Source organism: Hyperoodon ampullatus (genome assembly GCF_949752795.1).
Source record: "Hyperoodon ampullatus genome assembly, chromosome: X".
Lineage (NCBI taxonomy): Eukaryota > Metazoa > Chordata > Mammalia > Artiodactyla > Ziphiidae > Hyperoodon > Hyperoodon ampullatus.
Window position 1 is genome coordinate 22,094,655 of NC_136913.1, and position 22,539 is coordinate 22,117,193.

At 39.0% G+C, this 22,539-nt stretch overlaps 1 protein-coding gene across 1 annotated transcript in view; it reads left to right on the forward strand.

Annotated features, from left to right (window-relative positions):
* Nucleotides 1-22,539, forward strand: part of PDK3 (pyruvate dehydrogenase kinase 3) — a gene marked incomplete at its 5' end in the record, with an annotated part of 70,378 nt that overhangs the window by 44,476 nt on the left and 3,363 nt on the right. Inside the window, 6 exons of the mRNA XM_079727567.1 lie at nt 5,863-5,940; nt 15,156-15,232; nt 16,513-16,614; nt 17,022-17,132; nt 19,263-19,376; nt 20,664-20,803. Of these exons, the coding sequence (XP_079583693.1) occupies nt 5,863-5,940; nt 15,156-15,232; nt 16,513-16,614; nt 17,022-17,132; nt 19,263-19,376; nt 20,664-20,803 (622 nt within the window). The remainder of the gene's footprint in view (nt 1-5,862; nt 5,941-15,155; nt 15,233-16,512; nt 16,615-17,021; nt 17,133-19,262; nt 19,377-20,663; nt 20,804-22,539) is intronic.

Genomic DNA, 22,539 nt, shown 5'->3' on the forward strand with positions numbered 1-22,539 from the left:
ATAGAAATTGGAACTGGGAAACAGAAAGCAAGGGTTTTTTTCTGTGTATCTTAGTAAGTGGGTTTGTCGAGTCACAGCCCCTCAGCCCCACTCTCTTGTCTGTAGACTGGCAGCCTTTTTAGGGCAGCTTGTTTAGGGCAATGACAGGCACTCCAGGCCTTCTAGATCATCATAACTCTAAGTGTTTCCTTTTGCCTTCTGCCCTGCCTGAGTGTCTCCATCCTGAATTTGCACAAGATGAATTTCACCGGCTCAGCCCGTCTTTTTGCCCACAACCGCAGGTTTTAGGACTCTAGTCAGCCTGTGGATTGGTCGCCCTTACATTAGGTGTTCTGCCCCCCACTTCTCCAGTTGGCTGTGCTTTGGGCAGTGGGAGAGGGTCTAGCACTTAAAAAAAACCCTGATGCTTCCCACTCGGGATGGGTTTTGGGTAAGTGATGATAGACATACCTTATTAGAATTGCTTTGTGACTTAAAAGCGGTTCTTTTTTTTTTTTTTTTGGTTGTGTTGGGTTTTTGTTGCAGCAAGCCGGAGGCTACTCTTTGTTGTGGTGCGCGGGCTTCTCATTGCAGTGGCTTCTCTTGTTGTGGAGCATGGGCTTTAGGCATGCGGGCTTCAGTAGTTGCAGCACGCGGGCTCAGTAGTTGTGGCTCGCAGGCTCTAGAGTGCAGACTCAGTACTTGTGGCGCATGGCCTTAGGGCTTGAACCCGTGTCCCCTGCATTGGCAGGTGGATTCTTAACTACTGCGCCACCAGGGAAGCCCTTAAAAGTGTTTCTTAAAAGCAGCATACATTGTAAAGCAACCATACTCCCATAAAAATTAATTTTAAAAAATAAATAAAATGGAGTAAAAAAAAAAGCAGCATACCTGTGACTCTGATGCTTTGTGGTCGTTTACGTTTACCTTGTTCAGGCATTGTTTTTTTTTTTTTTTTTTTTTTTTTTTGGGGCGGTACGCGGGCCTCTCACTGTTGTGGCCTCTCCCGCTGCGGAGCACAGGCTCTGGACGCGCAGGCTCAGCGGCCATGGCTCACGGGCCCAGCCGCTCTGCGGCATGTGGGATCTTCCCGGACCGGGGCACGAACCCGTGTCCCCTGCATCGGCAGGTGGACTCTCAACCACTGTGCCACCAGGGAAGCCCCAGGCATTGTTTCTTAAACTCGAGCTTTATGGTTTTTGGTATCCTGTTCATGTTTGTTTTTCATGTTTGTTTTCTCACTCAAATTCATCTTTGTCCAGTCTCTTATAAGATATCTGTAAACAAACAATGGCATCTATTTGTGTTAGAGGCTAATATTGGATTGGCCAAAAAGTTCGTTCGAGATCATACGGAAAAACCCGAATGAACTTTTTGGCCAGTCCAGTATTTGATAGCAGGGTCCTCTGGTGAATTTTGAATAGGAAAATCTTCTAATAAAAACATCTAATAAAATAGCGTCCATACACTATTAAATTTTCCTGTGTGCTTCTTAAAACTGATTTGTGGCTACAATGGATCTGTTGGGCTGGTTGCCATGTGAACCTTCACCTTACTCTTTATGGCTCAGTCTTTTTTAGTCTTATGTGTTTATAGTTTGGGTATTCTATCCTGGGGATGTAGAAATGTGCTACACCTACAGTTTTTTTTCTTTTTTTAAAAAATTATTTATCTATTTATTTATTTGGCCATGCCAGGTCTTAGTTGCAGCACGTGGGATCTTCATTGCGGCATGTGGAATCTTTAGTTGCAGCATTCAAAGTCTTAGTTGTGGCATGTGGGGTCTAGTTCCCTGACCAGGGATCGAACCCGGGCCCCCTGCCTTGGGAGCATGGAGTGTTAGCCACTGGACCACCAGGGAAGTCCCTACCCCTACAGTTCTGTTTGTTACTTTATCATCAATACCTTATTTCCCTTGAAAACAGGTTCTTAAAACAATGAAAATCACTTATGTTCAGTGGCAGTAATAATCATTTCTTGATATTTCCTTTTAAAGATTGGGTGGTAAATAGTGACTCAAATATATTACAGATAAAAGTAATTTGATAAATTATCATATTTTAAGATTTTTGTTTCTATTTAAACAATAGAAAAGTTTTATTAGAAAGCTTATTATTAGTAGCACTTGCATTTTACTCTAGATATAAAGGAAGTGAATTTTTAAGCCAATAGCTGAAGTTTGGTTGTTATGTTGGTGATTTTTTAAAAACTTTTCCATTCTTATGGTACTTCACTTAAACAGAAGTATCCTATTTGAGTATATATGTGCTGTCATACTCCTCAGTGCCCCCATGATCATTCATGGCATGGGAGTGACAGTGATAGAATTAGCATGACCCAGCCTTGACTTTCTAGGCCAGTGGTCTCCAAATCTACTACCTTCTCTTGAGAATTTTTTAAAACTATGGATTCCCAGGCCTCAACACAGAGCTACTGCATCAGCATCTCCAGGGGTTCATTTAACCTATACTTCTTTTTTTAACTTGCTAATGAATTCTACACACACACACAGGTTTGGGAACCACTCTAGCCCACTAGTTCCCAGTCTGACCAAAAAGAACATCTCGAATCAGTATAATTGATTGAACCTAGAGAATTTTTGCATGTGCAGGATTGTTCCATTTAACAGAAGCCCAGTGGGTGTGTATTGTGCCCAAGGCATTATGATGTGCCACGGGAATTTATAAAGATGCATATGAATATAGCTTTTACCAGTACTGCCCCCAAAAGACTTTTGGCTGGCTGGTATATGTGAGTCTCATTGTCATGTCTTGAGTTTTTCAAGGCTCATAATGCGGTTGTTAATTACAGCATTGATACACTGTAATTTGTGGTAATGCTTGAAAAATTCTTATTCATGTGGTTTCAGGAGCCATACTGAGTCTTTGAGTTTCTAGTTGGCTGCATCTATCTGGACTCTCCTATCTTCCACATGTTACATTTGTGTCATACTTTTTCTTAATAATGCTGTTATAATCTCACGCTATTGAGCAAGCTAATGCCATGAGGAACTAGCACATTTAGTGGAGTTGGGCTCGTTTCCTGTTTTTTTGGTGAATGGAAGAGCAGTTTAAACATCTTTAAAGGTGTTCTATCCTTGGAGGAGTTGTTCTGTGGAGATGTATTGGCATTTTATGTGGATAACAAAACATCATTTTTAGATTTCAGTATTTATTGGTTCAAGTGTTGGGAGTTCTTGGTCAGCTTTGTGCTGTTGTGTCGCTAGGTGGAGATGTAGCATTGTTTGGTGGTATAGCCACAGCACAGAGAGTGAATCTTGATTTCTTTTTCCAAAAGAACTGTACAGATGTTTGATGAGTTTTATTATACCCTACGAAAAAAACTTGCGAACTTAATATAATTCTAAATTGTAATTTTTTTTGTTAGGATTTAAATACAGTCCACTTTGATGTCTATTTTCACACCGATCAACTCTTTTTAAATTTTTTTCTCCTCTTGTTAACGTTTCCTTTGGCTATCCTTCATTATTTCATCTTGTCAGAGAGATTCTGATGTCTCTATCTGTGGTTCTTCATAGTGGTTTAATTCTCTTTTTTTAATATGAATTTATTTATTTATTTATTTTTGGCTGTGATGGGTCTTTGTTGCTGCGCGTGGGCTTTCTCTAATTGCAGCAAGGGGGTCTACTGTTCGTTGTGATGCGCGGGCTTCTCATTGCAGTGGCTTCTCTTGTTGTGGGGCACGGGCTCTAGGCGCGCGGGCTTCAGTAGCTGTGGCACGTGGGCTCAGTAGTTGTGGCTCACGAGCTCTAGAGCACAGGCTCGGTAGTTGTGGCGCATGGGCTTAGTTGCTCCGCGGCATCTTCCCGGACCAGGGTTTGAACCCACGTCCCCTGCCTTGGCAGGCGGATTCTTAACCACTGCACCACCAGGGAAGTCCCTATAGTGGTTTAATTCTAAAAGTTTAATAAAGTGAGAATTTTTCCTCTGAGGTCAAATATTATGTAAAATTTAAATTTAGTAGCAATAGGAGGGAAATGAACCAAACCTTATAGTCTGAACATACCCTAATCTTATCTTTTGTATTATTTTAGATTGACATTGTCAATTTTTAATGTATTTAAATTCTGTCAGGCTTATTTTTCCCCCTTTCTTCCTTCCTTCCCTCTTTCCTCTTACTGCTTGAATCTTAAGTATCTACTCTATGCACAGTACTGACATGGAGAATATAAAAGAAGTACGAGCCTGTCTCCAAAGAGCTGATATACACTTGAGGACATTGCAAATGCAATCATGAAGCATTTTAAAGTAATTTGAATATCTGATCTTTCGAAATTGTAAAGGTGGAACTTAAAAAAATCTCCTCACTTTGGAAGACAGTCTGGCTGTTCTTCAAACGTTTAAACATACAGCTGCTATATGATCAAGCAATTTTTCTCTCCTAGGTCTATATCCAAGAGAAGTGAAAACACATCTTCACTAAAAAGACTTGGACATGAATGTTTATAGCAATATGAATGAACATGTGAACGTTCATTTGTAATATCCAAAAAGTGGAAACAATCCAAATGTCTGTTGATGGATAAATGAATAGACAAAATGTGACATATTTGCATAATACAATATTAATTCAGTAATAAAAAGGAATGAAGCACTGATGCATGCTACAATATGGATGACCCTTGAAAACATTATGCTAAGTGAAAGAAACCGTCGCAGAAGGCCACATATTGTATGGTTCCATTTATATGAAATGTCCAGGATAGCAAACCTATAGAGACAGAGTAGATCCGTGGTTGCGTAGGGCTGGATGCGGGGGTAATGACTGTTCATGGTTATGGAGTTTCTTTTGGGGGTGATGAAAAATGTAAAATTAATTGTGGTGAGGGATGCACAACTCTGCGAATACACTAAAAATCATTGAATTGTATGTGTACTTTAAATGGATGATTTGTATGGTGTGAGAATTGTATCTCAATAAAGCTGTTTTTTTAAAAAAAAGTAGATTATCAAAAGGTTTAAAATTTATCAAACCAAGGAATATTTATTGACTAGCTAACAGGCATGAAATAAGTTCTGTGTGAGTTATGAAACAAGTGTAAGACAGAAACCCTGACCTCAAATTGCTTACAGTTCAAGAGAAAAGCACACATGCAGTGTAAAATAATGCACTGTAGCTTTCTGAATTTGTTCCCCATCTTTTGAATGTACCTTCCTGAATTCTGTCTTCTATTCATCTCTGTAATGGCTCTGATCTTCTTACCCTTTGTCCTTTTTTTTTCCTTTCAAAAGCAAACTGTTGCTCCTCAGACTTTGAGAAAATAACAGCCCCAACCTGTTACCTTTAACTAACTTAAAGGACATTTTAAAAATGTTTTAATTTTATTGAAGTATATTTGATTTAGAGGACATTTCGAAGCAAGAGTAGTGTCTCCAATAACTTAAATTGTGTGGCTCATGGAAACCCGTTCATTTAGCAAATACTTGTTGATGTTTAATTTACAAATAATTGGCAAATCTTAAGATGGTTGCCATTATTATTTTTGAAATTACAGCAAATATCTTTTTGGTACAGTTTAGTCAGGTTGCATGTGTCCGGAAGTATAGTCTTGAGTTTATAGATTTTTCATGAAAAATGCCTCTTAGGAATATTTAAAAGTTAAAGCCATGTTTAGTATAAAGCTGGCTATGTCGTCATTAGTGCAGTATTTTGATATTGTTGTGGTCATTAAAACTAAAAGGGAAATTTTGGTTCAGTTATTGTAATTCTATTGTAGCCAAAAAAGGCTATTTTTTAAGGCAGTAGTTGATTAATTCTAAATCTGTCAGGTTACAGATTGTCCTTGTTTCTTTATTCTATTGAGTCTATCTGTCTGAGTCCATGCTGTTAGCGCAGCAGCTAAACTTTTTTCTCTCTTTGCAGATGCATATGAAACTGCCAAGATGCTTTGTGAACAGTATTATCTGGTAGCTCCAGAGCTGGAAGTTGAAGAATTCAATGGTAAAAGAAAAATAATTTCAACCTTAAATACAAAGAAGCTGACTAAAAAACTGATTATACGTGAGCTATATTTCAGTGAGATCCTAAAATTGTGCTGCTTTTTCATCTTTCTGTGGTTTTAAAACCTTTTTTATATCTCTGGTCAGTGAGTTTTTGTACAGGAATGTGTTATCTATTAGAACTCCAAGCTCTTGGAACAGAAGTAATCAAGGTGGAAGATGCACAGAGACGTAAATAAGCAGTTCTCACAATAACCAGTGCAAACAGTCAATAAACATGTGGAAAAGTGTTTACTAATCAAAGAAGTACAAAGAAAAACATAGAGGAATGCCATTTTTGTCTTTCAAAGTGGCAGTGATTAAAACATTTTAATGCTTTGAATTGCTCCCCAGAAAAATACTCTGTCCCCCAAATTTACACATTTCTGACATACATTTAAATTGGTATAGCCTTTCTTTAAAAAAACAGGCTAACAATGCTCTTCCTCTTTGGCCCAGTAAGTTAAAGTAATAATGGTTATATTCTTTGGTCCAGTAAATAAACTTCAGAGAATTTATTAAGAGAAAATAGAGGGACTTCCTGGTGGTCCAGTGGTTAAGACTCTGTGCTTCCATTGCAGGGGGCACGGGTTCGATCCCTGGTCGGGGAACTAAGATCCCGCATGCCCCTTGGAGTGCCAAAAAATGAAAACAAATAAATAAAAAATATGCGAAAGTCATTAAAAATTTTTTAAAATCTATCAAGAACCAATACTTAAAAAAAAAAAAAAAGGAATAAAGACGCAGATCTAGAGAATGTACTTGAGGACACGGGGAGGGGGAAGGGTAAGCTGGGACAAAGTGAGAGAGTGGCATGGACATATATACACTACCAAATGTAAAATAGATAGCTGGTGGGAAGCAGCCACATAGCACAGGGAGATCAGCTCAGTGCTTTGTGACCACCTAGAGGGGTGGGATAGGGAGGGTGGGAGGGAGACGCAAGAGAGAGGAGATATGGGGATATATGTATACGTATAGCTGATTCACTTTGTTGTAAAGCAGAAACTAACACACCATTGTAAAGCAATTATAGTCCAATAAGGATGTTAAAAATAAAAAAGGAAATAGAGATGTGCACAGATACATGTATAAGAATGATGATCAGAGTAGTTTTCTTACAGAGAAAAATTAGAAAACAACCCAAGTTCTCCACAATAGGGAATTATTTAAATAAATTCTGGTATACCCATAAGATAGAATACTATGCGGCCATTCAAAACAATGCTTTAAAGAATATTTAATGTTTGAGAAAAGTTGAGTTTTTAACCACAGGTTATAAAAGTTTGTAATAGTGCAAGTTCATTGGATAATAAGTTGAAGGATTTATACCACCAGAATACAAACAACAGCTCTCTGGATAGGGGGGTTTTAGCTAATTTTTGTATTAGTTGTGTGAAACTATATTTACATGTTACTTTTATTTTTTTATTTGTAAGTTATGAAAGAGACATACTTATCTCTAAAAATACAAACATAGAGTAAAAAGTGAAAGTCCCCACTACTCTGCTCCCGTACAGAGTTTTGGTTTTTACATAAATGAGGCTAAAACCATGCACGTTCTTTAACTTGTGTATTTCACTTCACCTTAAAGATCTTTGCATGTATTAGTGTCATTTAGAGATTATCCATAGTGTAGATTATCATAATTTATTTAATCGTTTCCCATTGGGTGGATTTCTGATTTTCCCGTATTCCATATAATGAGGCATGAAGGTGTGTGTGTGTGTGTGTGTGTGTGTGTGTGTGTGTGTGTGTGTGTATTTGGAGCGTGGGAAAACCTATGAACGTGTGGAAGTATTTCTGTAGGCTAGATACTTAGAAGTGTGGAACAACTGAGTCTTAGGGTATGGGGTCTTAGGGTATGGCATTAAAGATAAACCACATTCCCTCTCAAAAATATTCCAAAAATCGATTTCTCTTATAATGAGTTCAAAATGTGAAGACTTCAGGCTGCCGTCGTAGGACAGCTGCCCCTACGTTCTACTAGGAGGTGTGGAATCAATGCCCCTTTCAAAGTCTGTTGGGTTCTCTGAGAAGAGTTGCACCCCTATTTTGAAGAAATATACCTCTAGCGCCAAGTGGATTTTGCTTGAGCATTCCTGAGTAGAAGCATCTTAATATTCTATTTCTTCTTACTGGCTAGGTGGAGCCTGACCTCACTGTCCCGATTTCTATCTGTCAAACATGGAACTTAAACTCACCGGTGGTAATTAATTGCTCGTTTGCATGAATGGTAGCCTCACTCACTCTGAAGGCCAGAGCAGGGAGCCTGGTCTTGCTGATTCCCGGGTGCCAGCCAGGTCAGCACGTTCCTTCCCAGCGAGGCTGTCACACCGGGCAGTGCACCTCACCAGGGGAGAAGCTTTCCAACCATTTTTGGCACTGTCTCATGCGTGATTTTTGAAGCCCTTTTTCCCCATCACTAAGAGAAATGGTGGTTATAGGTAGCCTCTAGTTTCTTGTTGCTTTGGGGGATGTATTTATGATTTCTATTATTTCTTGAATGCCAAAGCTCTTTGTGAGTGCGGTTAAGCACTGCAGTTGAGCTCTAACAAGCTCCGTGTTAGAGACGGAGGTCAGAGGTTGGTCCTGAACGCCTTAAGCAGACATGGGCTTTGTCACGGAGAGAGAGTGTGTGTGACTCTGTTTTCCAGCGAGGAGTCAGATCCAGATTCTGTGGATTCATTTTCAGAGCCCGTGTGAACTAGCATAGCATCCCCTTTCAGGATGCTTCCATTCCCTTGTGCTCTGTACTTCAGAGGACTGACGCTGCCATGAATCCCAAAGAACAGTTTGTTGCTACCTGAGAATTTAAGTTCTGTGAGTTTGCCCTATGATCTCTTTTTCTGAAGTTTTGATTTTTTTCTTTCCCAATGCAGACCCCTGAGAAAGTAGTAAATAGGATTATGCAGAACATACTGTGTGAACACCATCAGTATTTACAGTCATCACTAGCATTCTGAATATTGGGAGCTAGCTGTAGTAAACTTCTTTTTTATTCTTTTGGTAACACATTTCACAGGAAGATTAAAAACAACAGAATTTTATTTACCTTACGTCAGGTTTCAAATATTTCTGATTAGCTACCCGCGGCAACCCATGTGGGTTGCTCCAAAGATGGGTAGCCATTCTACCATGCTTGTTCTCAGCATTCTCATTCTCCTGAGAAATCAGTTGCCAAAGCATTAAGCAAATAAACATTTTTACCGTACATTTTCGGCATCTGTATGGTAAAGCAACATGGCTTAGAGGAAAGAGGTGAACTTTGTAGCCAGCCAGGTGTTGGAAATCTGGATTCTGACACTTAGGAGACAAGTCACCTTGCTGCTGCTGACACCCAGCTTCCTCATCTGTCAGCTCTCCATGTGAGGTGATAAAAGAATAATGTTTCTAAGACCTCAAGCAGAACACCAGGCATGTGCTGGAAATTTAATAAAGGGTGGTTACTGGAAGTCAGGGTTGACTCAGGAAAGATAAAGACGTATGGTTGCCACACTTGCATTTTTTCACCATTTCTAGATTAGTCTTTCCTGTCAAGAGGTTGATTTATAGCTTCAGGTTTGGTTGGAAAAGTAAAGATTTCAGTTCGCACTATGTAAATTTTGTTATAAGAGGGTTCGTAGAAAAGGTATGCATCTATCCTGGAGTCTTTGACCTCTAGTTTTCTCAAATTGGATACTTTTGTGGATATTTTTAGTCGGGTGGTCCTACACAAGAATAAAAAAGCCATTACTAGTAGCTCTGTTAACACTGTCGAAATTAATTTTTTAGTAGTGGTAATAGCCAACATTTATTGGCTGGTTACTATGTGGCAGGCTCTATGTAAACTAGTTTATCACTATTATCTCATTTAACCCTTATGTTAACCCAGTGAAATATGTACAGTGCTCATTTTAGAAATGGAACACTGGAGGCCCAAATGTGTTAAATTCCTATTAATATACAGCCCTCCCTTGGTGTCTGCAGATGATTGGTTCCAGGAACCCCCGGGAATTCCTAAATCTATGGATGCTGAAGTCCCTTATATAAAATGGCATAGTATAGTCATCCCTCCATATCTTAGGCTTCCGCATCCATGGGTTCAACCAACTGTGGATCAAGCTTCTCTTATATTTCTCTTAAATGAATTTTTTCTGCTTAGCCACCAGTTTTTTTCATGCTTATAGGAGAACTGTCTGAAGATAAAACTCTTTATATCCTATGTAGAGTTCTTTTGGCATTTATTAAATGTCATTTCAACTAATGGCATTTGGAGCAATGACTGTGCAAATAGGGACTTTATTATTTCTTGAGTCTTGAGCATGAAAAACCTGGACCATTTTTCCACTGACTTTTTAAAATGTACCCTTAGATGGAAAATTCATATTCCATTTATGTCTTATTTTAGAAAGCCAGCTAAAATCTATTAAGGGTCTACTATGTAAAAGCTCCTCGACCCAGGATTAGGGAAGAGTCATGGACAAAGACATTTGACATGGTTTTAAAAGGAAAGAAAGCGACTTCCCAGGTGGCACAGTGATTAAGAATATGCCTGCCAATGTAGGGGACATGGGTTCAAGCCCTGGTCCGGGAGGATCCCACATGCTGTGGAGCAAATAAGCCCGTGCACCACAACTACTGAGCCTGTGCTCTAGAGCCCGTGAGCCACAACTACTGAGCTCGTATGCCACAACTACTGAGCTCGCATGCCACAACTACTGAAGCCCACATGCTTACAGCCCATGCTCCGCAACAAGAGAAGCCACCACAAATGAGAAGCCTGTGCACTGCAACAACACTCACCACAACTAGAGAAAAGCCTGTGCGCAGCAACGAAGACCCAACGCAGCCAAATAAATAAATAAATTTATTTTAAAAATAAATAAATAATAAAAAAATAATAAAAGGAAGGAAAGACATCTAAACTATAATGTTCTCAAAGGAAAGTACAAGTAATTGAGCAAGCTGTCAGATGGCTCCTAGAGAATGCTGGTTGAACTGAAAAAAAACAAACAAAACAAAGCTATCAAAGGTATTTTAAGTTCCCTGAGATCTGGAGCGAAAAGGTTGATTTCAGAAGGTTATTTATAACTAATCATGCCCTTTGGTACAAGATAGACTAAGCATTCAGTGTGCTCCTAGGGCTCCGTTAAAAAGACAGTAAAGGAATACAAAGAAAAACAGCAAAGAAACGGAGAGAGAGTGTGTGTGACTCTGTTTTCCAGCGAGGAGTCAGATCCTCGTCAGCGGGGGCTCGTGGGACTCGTCATGGGGACTCGTCAGTGGGCCATTGATCCCACCTCCTGCCAAAGGAGCAGAAGAAGCTACGAAAGAGGAGGCTGCAGCAGAAATGGCATCGGATGATCCTGGAGGGACTCTGGGAGCAGCACTGGGAAGTGTCAGGGACTGGATAGGGAAGGTAAAAGATGGGGGTTGATTGAAAGCTGGTCTCAGGTGGAGTGAGGATGGGTGATGGGGAGCAGCTTAACTCTGGCTGTGCTCTGCCTGCCAACATCCACGAGCATTTTCCCCTGGGCAAAAATCAAAATCAAAGTAGTTTCTTCAAGAACCTGGGAAAAACTAGGGCTGTTCATTTGAGTATCATCATCCCAAAGTAAAGCTCTCTTCATTCAGGCATTTGGGGGACCCTGTGGTCAGAGGCCAGCTTGCTGTCCGCTCATCCTAAAGCCAGTGGAAAAGTCTTGACCAGGTACACAGAGCTCCAAGTCAGCCTTCCCACTTAGGAGAGAGCCGTAGGGGGAAGTCAACTCTCTCAAACAAATAATCCAGTTCCTCATTCTTCAACAAGAATTTTACAACCAAGATGTATCAGACCTCGGGCGAAAAACCAGCAGCATGAATGAAAACCTGACTGGCATTGAACTTCTCAGCTGCGCTGTCATGGTCAGAAGACCCCTCTCCCCCTGCCTTTTTTTTTTTTTTTGGCTGTGTTGGGTCTTCGTTGTGGTGCACGGGCTTCTCACTGCAGTGGCTTCTCCTGTTGCGGAGCATGGGCTCCAGACACGTGGGCTTCAGTAGTTGTGGCTCGCGGGCTCTAGAGCACGGGCTCAGTTGCTCTGTGGCATGTGGGATCCTCCCGGACCAGGGCTCGAACCCATGTCCCCTGCATTGGCAGCCGGATTCTTAACCACTGCGACACCAGGGAAGTCCCTCCCCCTGCCTTTCTAAATGCTGAAAGAAAATGATTTCAAATCCAAATTCTATACCTGGTGAAACCTCCAATCAAGTGAATCAGAGGTATAAGGACTGAGAAATGTATTTCCCATGCATAGCTTTCTGAGGTAGTTTACGTGACTGACCTAATGGTGTGTATAATGTAGGTATAAGAAATAGCAAAAAATATGCTAGAACTTCAATCAAAAACAATTTGAGGATGATGGCTGTGCAGCATGTTTGGAAAGCAGTCGATTCTAATTTGAAACATCTTAAAGAATGGAATGGATCCCATGCAATAGAAAAGAGGCTGGAAGATCTCAGTGATGTGACGAGGAAAGCATATGTCTCTTGTCCAGTTACCCAAGAAGAGGAGTATCAGAAAGACATGGTCCAAATATTCGGCAACCTAAAAATGTAACATGATTTTGAATAGTTGGAGGTGGATAAAGTGAATCCATTTCACCTTAAGGCTGGTGGTATTCTCCTTCAAGTGACACATGACTCATGACACGTTGGACTCATAGGGAAAGAAATGTCATCCTGGTCTATTCCTGTGGCTGATCTGCAGTGAGCAATATTTACCTGGTTATGTTACCAACACAATCAATGTTCACCTTTTTTATTTTTTCTACAGGGAACCCACTTTATTTTTTTAATTTTTATTGAAATATGGTTGACATATAATGTGTTAGTTTCAAGTGTACAGCAAATATTGTTGTACATGTATATATATGAAGCAATATGTAATATTAGATAAAAAAAGAATTTCACATGCTGAGAATCCATAGGAACTGATAATAAAAGTCAGAAAGTTTTTTTAGTTTTAATATTTTTTATTGAATATAGTTGATTTATAATGTGTTGATTTCTGCTGTACAGAAAGTGATTCAGTTATACATATATAGGCATTCTTTTTCATTATGGTTTTTCACAAGATACTGAATATAGTTCCCTGTGCTATACAGTAGGACCTTGTTGTTTATCCATCCTGTATATAGTAGTTTACATCTGCTAGTCTCAAACTCCCATTCCTTCCCTCCCTACCCCTCCTCCCCCTTGGCAGCCACAAGTCTGTTCCCTGTATCTGTGAGTCTGTTTCTGTTTCATAGATATGTTGATTTGTATCGTATTTTAGATTCCACATATAAGTGATATCGTATGGTATTTGTTTTTGTTCTGTCTGACTTCACTTAGTTTGATAATCTCTAGGTCCATACATGTAGCTGCAAATGGCATTATTTCTTTCTTTTTTATGGCTGAGTAATATTCCACTTTGTGTGTGTGTGTGTGTGTGTGTGTGTGTGTGTGTGTTTGTGTGTGTGTGTGTTTGTGTGTGTGTGTTTGTGTGTGTGTATACACACACCACTTCTTCTTTATCCATTCCTCTGTCGATGGACATTAGGTTGCTTCCGTGTCTTGGTTATTGTAAATAGTGCTGCAGTGAACATTGGGGTGCATGTATCTCTCAAATTATGGTTTTCTCAGGGTATATACCCAGTAGTGGGATTGCTGGGTCGTATGGTAGTTCTATTTGTAGTTTTTTAAGGAACCTCCATACTGTTCTCCATAGTGGCTGTATCAATTTACATTCCCACCAACAGTGCATGAGGGTTCCCTTTTCTCCATACCCTCTCCAGCATCTATTGTTGTAGATTTTTTGATGATGGCCATTCTCACCGGTGTGATACCTCATTGTAGTTTTGATTGCCAGCATCACTCTTCTTGCACTTTGGGGCCACTATTAAATAAAATAAGTGTCACTTGAACATAAGCACTACAATACTGTGACAGTGATCTGATAACCAAGGTGGCTACTAAGTGTCTAATGGGCGGAATCTATTGGACAAAGGGATGATTGACGTCCTGAGCAGGACGGATCAGGAAGGCATGAGATTTCATCACACTACTCAGAACTTATGAATTGTTTGTTTCTAGAAGTTTCCATTTAATATTTTTGAACCTCGTTTGACCATGGGTAACACAAACTGCAGAAAGCGAAACCATGGACAAGGGGATATTGCTGTATATAGTACTTAATAGTTTAAAAAATAACTGATCATCAAAAGGTTCAAGATTTAGAATCAAAAACTCTTAGTTCAGGTGTCCAGTTCCAGGCCTCGTCCATTATGGCAGGCAAGTCGCATAACCTCAGCAAAGCCTGTGTCCTCAGCCACCCACGCTGTGAGCCACACAGTATTGTCATGAGAGTTCATTTGGGTAATGTATGTGCAAGCTCTTTGTAAGCTGCTAAGAAGCAAACAAATGATTGCTCTCCTTTCTATTACTGTTAATTACTCACTTTATTAGAGGAAGTAGTTAGGTTGAAATCATAACATGGGTCTTCTACTTGAGAAAGCTTACGTAGTTTTGGTCTCTTAATGATTTCAGGTCACGAGGAGGATGAAAGCCTAAATTTTCTATTATCTACTCTGTATCCTACTCTGGGATTCAGGGTTTCTCGGATTTTCCTCAGAAGATCCCCGACACAAGGAGAAAGGACTGTAGGTCTCTGGGAGTTGGTCTGCTAGCTGCAAGTAGTATGCCTTGTTTGTCATCATTTAACAGAACTTAACATTCGTGTTTAGTCCAAGTCTCCAAGAGGATGTACCCCTCTACCTCTGTGGCTTCACACTCCCCTGGCTGACCACTGGGGTCAGTGGTGGTGGTGGAGGGTGTCCCCCATTTTGAGAAACACCAAGTGATATTTGGATGACCTTATGTAATGCTCTGAACATTAGGACATAGGTGATGATATTCCAGTTTTGCTGAAGTAAGTTCCAAAGAGAGAAATTTGCCTAAGGTCACATAGCTGGTAAGTGAAGGAACTGGATTTCACCCCAAGTTTGTTGGACTTCAAAGCACATGCTTCTGCTCAGCCCTGCCTTTAGAGTTGTAAGCCTACGTTGGCCTTTTGTAGAGTTCTTTTTTTATGTACTTGGAAGAAAGGATGCAAACAACATTCTTGACTTTCTTCTAGTTTTGATCCTTACTCATTGACGGTTTTGTCTCTGTTTTCAGCCAAAGCTCCAGACAAACCTATTCAGGTAGTTTATGTGCCCTCACATCTGTTTCACATGCTATTTGAGTTGTTCAAGGTAAGTGGAATTTAAAAACATGGAAAGAAGTCTTCATTTTAAATTACTCTGATTCAGGGCATAATGGATTCATCAGATTAGCATAAGAAAAAGGTTTTGCATAACCATTTTAAAAATTCTATTTCTGATACCCTGTGGGTTTTATAATTTGTACACTCTGAGGTGAAAATTTGCTGTGTACAGTATAGTCTTCATGAATATTAGTACATATTGATTTTGAAGCTTAATTGTACTTTAGTGGCTTTATGTAAAATCCATACTGTTTTTTCTTCAGATATGAGCTTAGAGATGCTTTTTAGTTTCCAGATCTGGCAAAGGCTTTATTGGTGGTAGCCAGATCAAAATAAAAACATGTTTATGCATCTTTTTGTTTCTGAACATTCACCATGTCGGTGCATTAGCAGTTGTTCCAGTCCTGAAAGATACGTTAACACTTTTACACATTTGAGTCAATTTAGAAAATTCAGAAGATCTGACAGAGGCAGGGGGCAAAGATGTGGAAGGGCTGGACCAAAAGAAAAAAGACTGTCTATACCTTAAGCTGTTGCTTTTATTAACCAGTAACTAATGGCATGTAAGTAGCAGTATTACAGGCACAAGGCATTTGAGCTAAAATTTCGTTTCTTCCAATGTGTAAAACCCTAAACCAAACACCTGAAAAATCAGTTATGCTGACTTGCTTCCCAAAATTATGTTACTGATGTGACACTTAAGGTTGAGATGGGCATTCAGTTGTGAACTTGCTCTTCAACAGCTGTGGCTTTTTCAGAATTTCTTTTCACCTGACATTTCTTCTACTTTTTTTTTTCCAGCCAAATGATTAATTTTTGTGGGAAGCATGAATCCTCTCAGGTTTTCCGCCTTCTTTAGCGGAAGGGTGCTCTGTTAGTGCAGACTGATAGTGGGATTTAAAGCACACGTCAGTGAGCCTCTGTGGCCTCATTACACGTGATAAAAACATCCCTCTTGGTTAAGAGTTGAATAATTTAAATACCCTAAAGCAAAAAAGAAGACAGGAAGGAAAGGAAAATAAGCATTTAGTATGGTGGATGAGACTAAAACGAGATAAAAACAAAGTAAAGCATCAAGAAATTTTTCCTTGTTCTGAACACACATTTAGTTAAGTTCTTTAGAGGGGAAAAAAGTGCTATATAAATCCAACTGGTATTTGCCCCACAAAAGAATTGTTGTGTATCGGTAATCTTTTGCTAGTTTCTTTTTTTAAAGTTGTAGTTTGTGAGTTGGTGGCATGCTCAAAAAAAAAGGTTCTATGATTTCAGAACTCAATGAGAGCGACAGTTGAACTATATGAAGATAGAAAAGAGGGTTACCCAGCTGTTAAAACCCTTGTTACTCTGGGTAAAGAAGACTTATCCATTAAGGTAACTGCTTTATTTGTACGTATACTTGAATTATCAGTTAATTTAATAGTGTGTAAACATTGAGGAATCAAAGGGAAGGGAAGAGAACTGACAACTGAGTGTCTTATTTGTAAGTACTGCATTTGATCCTTGGCTTAAGCTACCTCGTTTAAACTTCATTGGAACCCCATTTTTTAGGGAGCTGAACAAGATCTCAAACCCAAGCGTATCGGATCCTAACCCCACTTGCCCGCCTCCTTTGTTTTACACTGTTCACAAAGGGACCATATTTCGTTGGGGGTTCAAGCCCTTGCACGGTTTAGAGTAATCTAGTATGTACTTTATTTAATGAACTCCTTGCCTCCTGCTAAGTATAGATTGATGACGACTTCTTGTTTTTCTTCCTTTTAACATTTTGTACATTACAGATAAGTGACCTAGGTGGTGGGGTCCCACTACGAAAAATAGATCGTCTTTTTAACTACATGTATTCAACTGCTCCGAGACCTAGCCTGGAGCCTACGAGAGCCGCGCCGCTGGTAAGCCTCTGAAACTGCTGCTAGAGGAAAGACCATTCACTCGAGAAGGGACAGCGCTGGCTCTTTCTCTGGGTTGTCGCATTAGCCTTGTTGCATTTGAATGTTTCCCATATGGTTTGAAGGAGGGAGAATTTTATGCCACTGCTGCTTTCTTTATGACTCTTTTGGACTCAGATTTCTTCTCTAATTTGTGTCTAAGAAACATTCAGAGCTGAGTACCTACCTCCCCAATACAGAGAAAAAATATTTCCCTGTGGTTAAGACTGCTTCCGGAGCACCATTTACCACCTGGCACTCCCCTTGGAGGGGGTGGAAGTTTAATAGCAGGTGAACAGGGAACAGCACAGCGTGTCTGGCTGCAGCTGGCCCTGGGTACTTCGGCGCTGCATACCATAGAGACCCAAATCACCCAGGACCTTTGAACTTCCCCCGCCAAATTTGTTTATATAATTAAAGTGTTAAATTATGAACACATTAAATTTTTTATATGAAATAACATAAGCAGGAAACATATAGGTGGTGTATGCATTTTCAGAGCCCTTTCTGTGGAAATAACCTTCAGGAAGTGAGGAAAGCCTCTGGTTACCATGGCAGCATTTAGATCCTGGTAGGGCCACACTTTCTTCCCCCCGCTGAGTGTTTCTAATTGACAAACAGCAAGTGAACCCTTTGTCATTAAGCACAGCAACATATCTGTCAGTCTGCAAAATGGTTCAGGGTGTAAATTTTCATTTTCAAGTTGTACCTGACTGACAAGCACGTAAGATTATATTTTATATGTATGAATAAAATCCAACACTTAACATCATTTATTCTAGACAGGGTTTGTTAACACTGCATATTGAAAATGGAGAGGAAGTCGTTTACATAGGATTCAAGAAAATTCTTGAAAGATCAGTTTGAAGGCCATTGCCTTGACTAGTTTCTGGTACCTACTTAAATAAATGTCAAAAGAAAAAAGGACACTACAAGCAAATCTAGAACCTTCCGCAATTTTTTTAAAAGGAATATGGATCGTCTGTTACAGGTCTCAAAATAGCATCTTGAGGGCAGCTGTGATGTCATCTTTTTTTTAAAATGACACTGAGCAATTGAAGTAAGAGAGCTCTAAAAAATGTGCATCCCACCTCCCATTTTATAGATCAGGAAATGAGGTTACTGGTTTGCCCAAGGTCATTGAGCTCATTATCGTCAAGCTGGCACTGGCCATGTCTGTATTCTTTCCAGTGTGCCTGGTGGCTCTCCATTTGAAGAAATGCTTCCACTGGCATCTCTCCCAATTAGTTAACTCTCCTCAGCTTTTAAGCGGGCGTGTGGGTATGTACTACTAGGAAACGTTAACTCCTTCATCAAACACCTTACTATGTTACAGCTCTGTGCCGTGACACACGCATTTCTTTTTCAGAAATGTCCTCCCAGACACTATTGATCCTTTGACACCCTGTCAGTGGACTTAATCAGAGGGGTCGAAGCTTGAGGAACAGCCCCTTCCCCTCCACCCCAGAGTGTTGGAAATTAGTCTCAATTGTTCCTATCAATATCGGAGACCTTTTCTTTCTTCCCCCAACAACCTGTTACTGACAGTCAGGGTTCTATGACATAGAGGTATAGGAGGGTACTGGAATTGTTTTCTTGTCTCTAAGAATATATGGACTACCACGTGTCAAAATGTTGCAGCGTTCCCAGAGCCTTAGGAAGTAGCTCTTAGGAGATTGCTTTCTTTTCATGTGTTAGCCTTGGTACGATTAGATTTCAACTCCTGTGCTACTCAATTGAGCAAAGAAATCATAGTGGAACTTTGGAATGATGTGGTTTACTTTGGTTTCTGGTTCAAATTCTACTTGATTTGGGCTTTAACAATGCTAACAATTTGCTTTAAAGCGTTCAAAAAGCATTAGTCAAAAATCAGAGTATTTCTGTTCTTTTCCAAACATGTGAGAAGTATTTTTGCAGGGTGAAAACAGATTGTTTGCCATAGATGAGCATATACATCATTGTAAAGTTTGGATCAATAATTTATTTGCTTTAAATACGAATCAAGAATTTATTTTAATCTTGCAAATGGTCCTCAGACTCAATGTGTTAGTGTTTTGTGCCTGTCTCACCGTATTAATTTTCTTTTCTCGATAGGCTGGATTTGGTTATGGCTTGCCAATTTCTCGTCTGTATGCTAGATATTTTCAAGGAGATCTAAAACTCTATTCTATGGAAGGCGTGGGTACTGATGCTGTCATTTATTTGAAGGTACTTCATTTTATTTCTGTTATATGAAGGCATCTTTACTTTTTAAAGCTATGAGTTCTAATAACTAATGGAGAATAGCACTATATCATCTCCTATATTCAGCTCAGATTTACTCCAGTTTTACGTGAAAACCAAGTTATGTCCTACCCTTGATTTTATGCTCAGATAATAGCAAAATAGGAAACATGGAGAGGTAAAAATTTAAATATTGATTTTTAAAACCATAATTCTAAGTTGTGATTTTTTAAAAAATTGTATACCCATTGAAAGGACTAATCTAAAAGGAGACAGGTTTTCATAAACTGAATTCTTTTAGTCTTTTGTTTTAGAAACTTGCCAGCTTTCCCAAACTTGCAAGAATTCAGTGCTCATAATATGGTTACCTAAAAGTCTGATCGAATAACAAAGTTCTCTGTAAAACAAGTTTTCTCATTCATTGGTGGAGTCACTTTTATTTACATCTAAACTCTAGAATATTTGGAGTATTTTTTGAATATGTAATATGGGCACATAGTACAAAATTTTAAAGCTACAAAAGGGAAAACTAAGTCTCTCCCGTCAGTGGCCCAGAGCCACCTGGTTCTCTTTCCCAGGGGTGACCATGGATGCCAGTTTCATGTGGATCCTCATGGAAGTTGATTCTGCATTGATAAAAATATGGGGGGAAATCTGATTTTTTTTCACACAAATGATTATTTTAGCACTTTGCTTTTTTTTTTTTTACTTTCCAACATATCTTGGAGATCTTTCCATATCAGTTCATACAGAACTGGCTCATCCTTTTAACAGCTGCTTAGTGTGTTATATGTTATATGATAAAATAACTGGTTATCTTGAGTGTTTATCTTAGATGCCAATGCATATAAATGATATGCTATTTGATATCACTTTATGAGCTTATATTTATAAATCTACTGTGTATGAAACTATTTCTTCAGGGCCCTCTGGGAGAACAGATGCCCAGTGAACAGTAGTGTTTGGTCTAAGACCATATAGTCAAGACAGTTGAATATCTCACATCAGTATTAACTGAACTAAAATAGTTTTTGTTTTGGTCATGTTTACTTCAGTACTGCTTTTTCATGAGTGAATGTTTTTATTCCTTTAAAAAAGCTTTAATTTCATCCTGATCAGTCTAAGTAAATTACTAAAATGTAATTTTAATATAACTCTAAAAATATATATTAATAAGGTTTCTAATGTTTTAAATAATAAAATTTGGGTTAGTATTTCATGTGAGCAAGATGACACTGTGGACCTTTGGTGTCTATTTTTGTTTTTCCTTAGGCTCTTTCAAGTGAATCATTTGAGAGACTTCCAGTTTTTAATAAGTCCGCATGGCGCCATTACAAGACCACACCTGAAGCTGACGATTGGAGCAATCCCAGCAGTGAACCCAGGGATGCTTCCAAATACAAGGCAAAACAGTAATTTACCACTTTTCTTTCTATTATAAAGTATCTGATTTTCCTCCAGTGTGTACCAGCCAGACAATTGATATTTTCAGCCACATCTTTGTGGTTTTATCACTGGAAAAGCAAAGTGATCCCTGAAGAAAGAATGGAGTAGCCTTTTCACCCCAGACAGGAAGGATAGCAAGAATTGGGTAGCCAGAGTAGCAATTCCAATAGCGACCTTGATGTTCTAGGAGTCCTTGCCCTGTGGAGGTATTAAAAGCAGTAAGCAGGGTTTATCCTGCCATGAATCTTATTTAAAAAGTAATTAATTTGTAATTTGTCATCATCCATAGAATTCACAGAAGAATGTTCAGAGAAAGTCTGTAGGTGGGTTGAAACTGGAAAAATAAAGAAGTTAAAATTATCAGTCAAGGTAAACAAGATGTGGTTTATCCAACAGAGTATTATTATTCAGCCTTTAAAAGGAATAAAGTTCTGACGTGCTACAATATAGATAAACCTTGAAGTCATTATGCTAAGTAAGATAAGCCAGATCCAAAAGGACAAATATTGTATGATTCCACTTACGTGAGGCACCTAGAGACAGAAAGTAGGATGGTGGTCGCCAGGGCTGGGGAGTAGGGGGCAAGGGAATTCAGTGTTTAATGAGGACAGAGTTTCAGTGGAGAAAGATGAAAACGTTCTGGAGATGGACGGTGGTAATGGTGGTACAACACTGTGAATGTACTTAGTGCCACTGGACTGTACACTTAATAAAACATTTTTTTTATCATCTTAACCAGGTGGTAAATTTTATGTACAATTTACCACAATAAAAAAATAAAAAAGAAGAAAATTATCAATCATAGAATAACAAGTTTCACTACTTCGTAGTAATAAGGACAATAATCCAATCTTTGGTTTCCAATTTTCTTTTTCTTCTGACTACCTTTAAGCTCCAACTCTGCTAGCAAGAGTAAGGGTTCTGATTATTTGTTTAATTTCAAGTAACCTTTTAGTAATAGAAAAGCAGTATATGAACACTGTAAAAAATTAGGAAATATAAAAAAGCAAAAAAAGAGAAACTGCTGTATTCCCATAACCCAGAGATTACCATTCTTAGAGCTTTATCTGTGTTCTTCCAGATATTTTGCTATTTGTATATATGTATATGTATTTTTCCCCAAATGAGATCATACTTTTCATACTATTGTACAACCTAGTTTTATTTCATTTAACCATCTCCACCTTTCCGTGTCAGTACATTTTCATCATGAAAATTCCCCTGATTTGTCCAAACAACAAATCAGTTCCAAGACCACATAACACATCTGAGTAGGTCTCAAGCTGTTTTTAATCTAGAACAATCTTTTGTTGTTGGACCATACCAGTTGTCCTGCAAAAATGTCCCACCTTGATTTCTTTGATTTTGTCTTTGAAGTTTTAGTTAATTTGTCCCCCTTTCCCTGTATCTCCCATAAACTGGAACTTCATCTGAAGGCTCAGTGGAGCAGTTTTTTGCTAGAATATTTCATAAATACTATTGCAGAATTACACTCTGAGACCCATGATGTCTGGTTGATCCACCATTAGTAATGTTAAGACTGACCGTAATTCAGACGATGGCTGTCTGATCCCTCCATAGTATAGTTAAGTTTCCCTTTTCAACCAGAAAGTAATCTGCATAGTGTTATTTTGTCATGTTATTTCGGCACCATGCAACCATCACCTAATGGTTTTTAGCACCAGTTGATAACTTTGGCCTT